Genomic DNA, 2500 nt, shown 5'->3' with positions numbered 1-2500 from the left:
GTTCAAACAGCAACATTACACACTAACTAAAGCTAGAAAAGTGAAATCATAATCAACCCCCCCTTTAAACATTTGTCTTTACTAACTTTCTGAGCCGGCAAGTTTAAATTACAACAGAAGTATATGGAGGAGTGAGACAGCTCTTTTCATTTGTGTCCCGAAGATGAAGGAAAGTCTTACGGGGTTGAACAACATGAGGGAGAGTAATTACTGACAGAGTTTACATTTTTAGGTGAACTAACGTTTCTATGAAAGCAAAACATTGATAATAATCATAAATATTAGAGTGATTTCTGAAGGATCATGTGACACTGAAGACTGGAGTAATGATGCTGAAAATTCAGCTTTGATCACAGGAATAAATTACATTTCACAATATATTCAATATATTTTACGCCTGGTAAAAACACCCACTGACACACAACACAAGCATGAGAACGTTCACAACACTAAACACTAAATAATCTGCTACGATATGATGAACGTGCAAATATCTCACCAACAAATACTGTGCCAGAGCAATCTTTTGAGGAATCCGGAGGTACAAGCCTCCAGTAATGTCACAAGCCTGTTGAAAAACAATCAAATCAAATGATTCAGAACTGTTGAAAACGCTCAGAAACTTGTCATCAATAATAATAATCAGTCTGACTTCAGCGTGTGCAATGCATGCTTCTCATCAGGAAACACAATAATTAATGCAAAAGTGCCATCAAATCTGTGCAAGACTCATGAATGTAGTTCAAACAACTACCAATATAATAACCAGCGATAACAAAATGGCTTCATGTCCTTGAAATAGTCAGTGCTTATTACTTGAAGAAATATTGGACCATTAAAGGGATATTTCACCCAAAAATAAAAATTATCTCTTTGTTTACTCGCCCGCATGACATATTTCTTCAGATAAACACAAAGATTTGTAGGTAGTTGTGTATTTTTAACTACTATGATACACCATAATGATATATAGTTAAAAAATGTATTTTGATTTCTGTGTGTAGTTTCTCCAATCGTCAAACTAATATCCAGTGATATTATATGGACTCACAGACTCACTCGTTTTCATAATCTTCCTTTGTGTTTGTACATCGGGGATAGCATGAGGGATAATATAACATTATGTGTTATAATTTTGATGATTATGGCTTACAGCTTATGAAAACCTTTTCACAATATTCTAATTTTGAATTTGGGGTTTGCATAAGCTGTACGCCATAATCATCAAAATTATAACAAATAAAGGCTTGAAATATCTCACTTTGCATGTAATGAGTCTATATAATATATTAGTTTCACCTTTTAAGTTGAATTACTGAAATAAATGAATTTTTGCACGATATTAGAATTTGTAGAGAACTTTTTCACGATTTTCAAATTTTTAGAGTGTCATCTGTATCTGCAATCTTAATAAAAGATATGATATTTACTGTGTAATTTAAAAATGACATCAATAAAAGCAAGCAAGAAGCCTTTAACTCTGTGATCAAACAATACCTGTTGCAATAGACCCGAGTCGGTGTCCAACACACAGGCATCAATCAGGATATTCTTTATGAACAGGGAATAATGGAAGCATGTGCATATCAATATCAGAAGAATACATAATTAATTAAACTTAAAAGATGCTAGTTCAGTTGTTACCTTCTTCTGTGCTGCAAAGATCATATTCATGAAGTTCATGTACTGTAGTGTAGAATCCTCAGAAGCTTTTATAACCTGAGATCACAATCAAAGCATGTTATGCAGTTATACAGTTAGTGTTATAGTTTGTCTGTTAAAGCTAAAGAAGAGCTCACCAAAATCCTCGATTTCATGTCCTCTCCAGCTGGAAGTAAAACGCACAAGAATTCAGTACAAATATGAATTGCACTAAATAAACATAATGAGATCTATTTAGTTAAAGCATTAGGAAATCTTAAATTCACATTGCTTTATAGATTCAGATTTATTTAGTGCCATGTCAGCATTCAAAGCTATTTTCATGGCAAAAATTAAATTACAAAAATGTCATATAAATACAATAAAAACCAAACAGCAAGTCATATTATACAAGATTTTTAAAATTAACATATGATCAAAAATCCATTGCTTTATAGAACTATCGCTCTAATATATGAATCATAAGCGTTTGGTTTTCATTGCCCTGTGGAAGAGAAGATAACACTGTTTACCTTGCACTTCCTTCGAGACCCGATGAATGTCTGAGCCAAAAATGAATGAAAACTGGAGTGTGTAGTTTCTTATTCATATCATATCTTATTCACAAAACTCTCTTCAGGTCTAAACTAGGGCTGCACAATAAATCGAATAAATCCACAATTATGTAATCGTTCAAAGGCGAAATTAGAAGAAAAAAAAAAAACAGTGCACTTACATTATTCTGTGTGCTTAAGATGTGTGTGTTTTTTCTCTACAGCTTATTTAAAAAAAAAAAAATGTCCCTATTGATTTAATTTAAGTATAACTTTATAATACTACCATGCATATTTTTACTTTG

General features: G+C 32.3%; 1 protein-coding gene across 3 annotated transcripts in view; it reads right to left on the bottom strand.

Annotated features, from left to right (window-relative positions):
- gtf2h3 (general transcription factor IIH, polypeptide 3) overlaps window positions 1–2500 on the bottom strand; it is a 6593-nt gene that overhangs the window by 2594 nt on the left and 1499 nt on the right. For all 3 annotated transcript variants that reach the window (XM_079606452.1, XM_079606453.1, XM_079606454.1), the window contains exons 6-10: window positions 2175–2204; window positions 1800–1828; window positions 1645–1719; window positions 1498–1551; window positions 500–568 (exon numbers count right to left, since the gene is read on the bottom strand). In XM_079606452.1, the coding sequence (XP_079462578.1) occupies window positions 500–568; window positions 1498–1551; window positions 1645–1719; window positions 1800–1828; window positions 2175–2204 (257 nt within the window). The remainder of the gene's footprint in view (window positions 1–499; window positions 569–1497; window positions 1552–1644; window positions 1720–1799; window positions 1829–2174; window positions 2205–2500) is intronic.

Source organism: Phoxinus phoxinus, assembly GCF_949152265.1.
Source record: "Phoxinus phoxinus genome assembly, chromosome: 3".
NCBI lineage: Eukaryota > Metazoa > Chordata > Actinopteri > Cypriniformes > Leuciscidae > Phoxinus > Phoxinus phoxinus.
The sequence above is the reverse complement of the archived record's forward strand: the minus strand, read 5'-3'. Positions and strand labels throughout refer to the sequence as shown.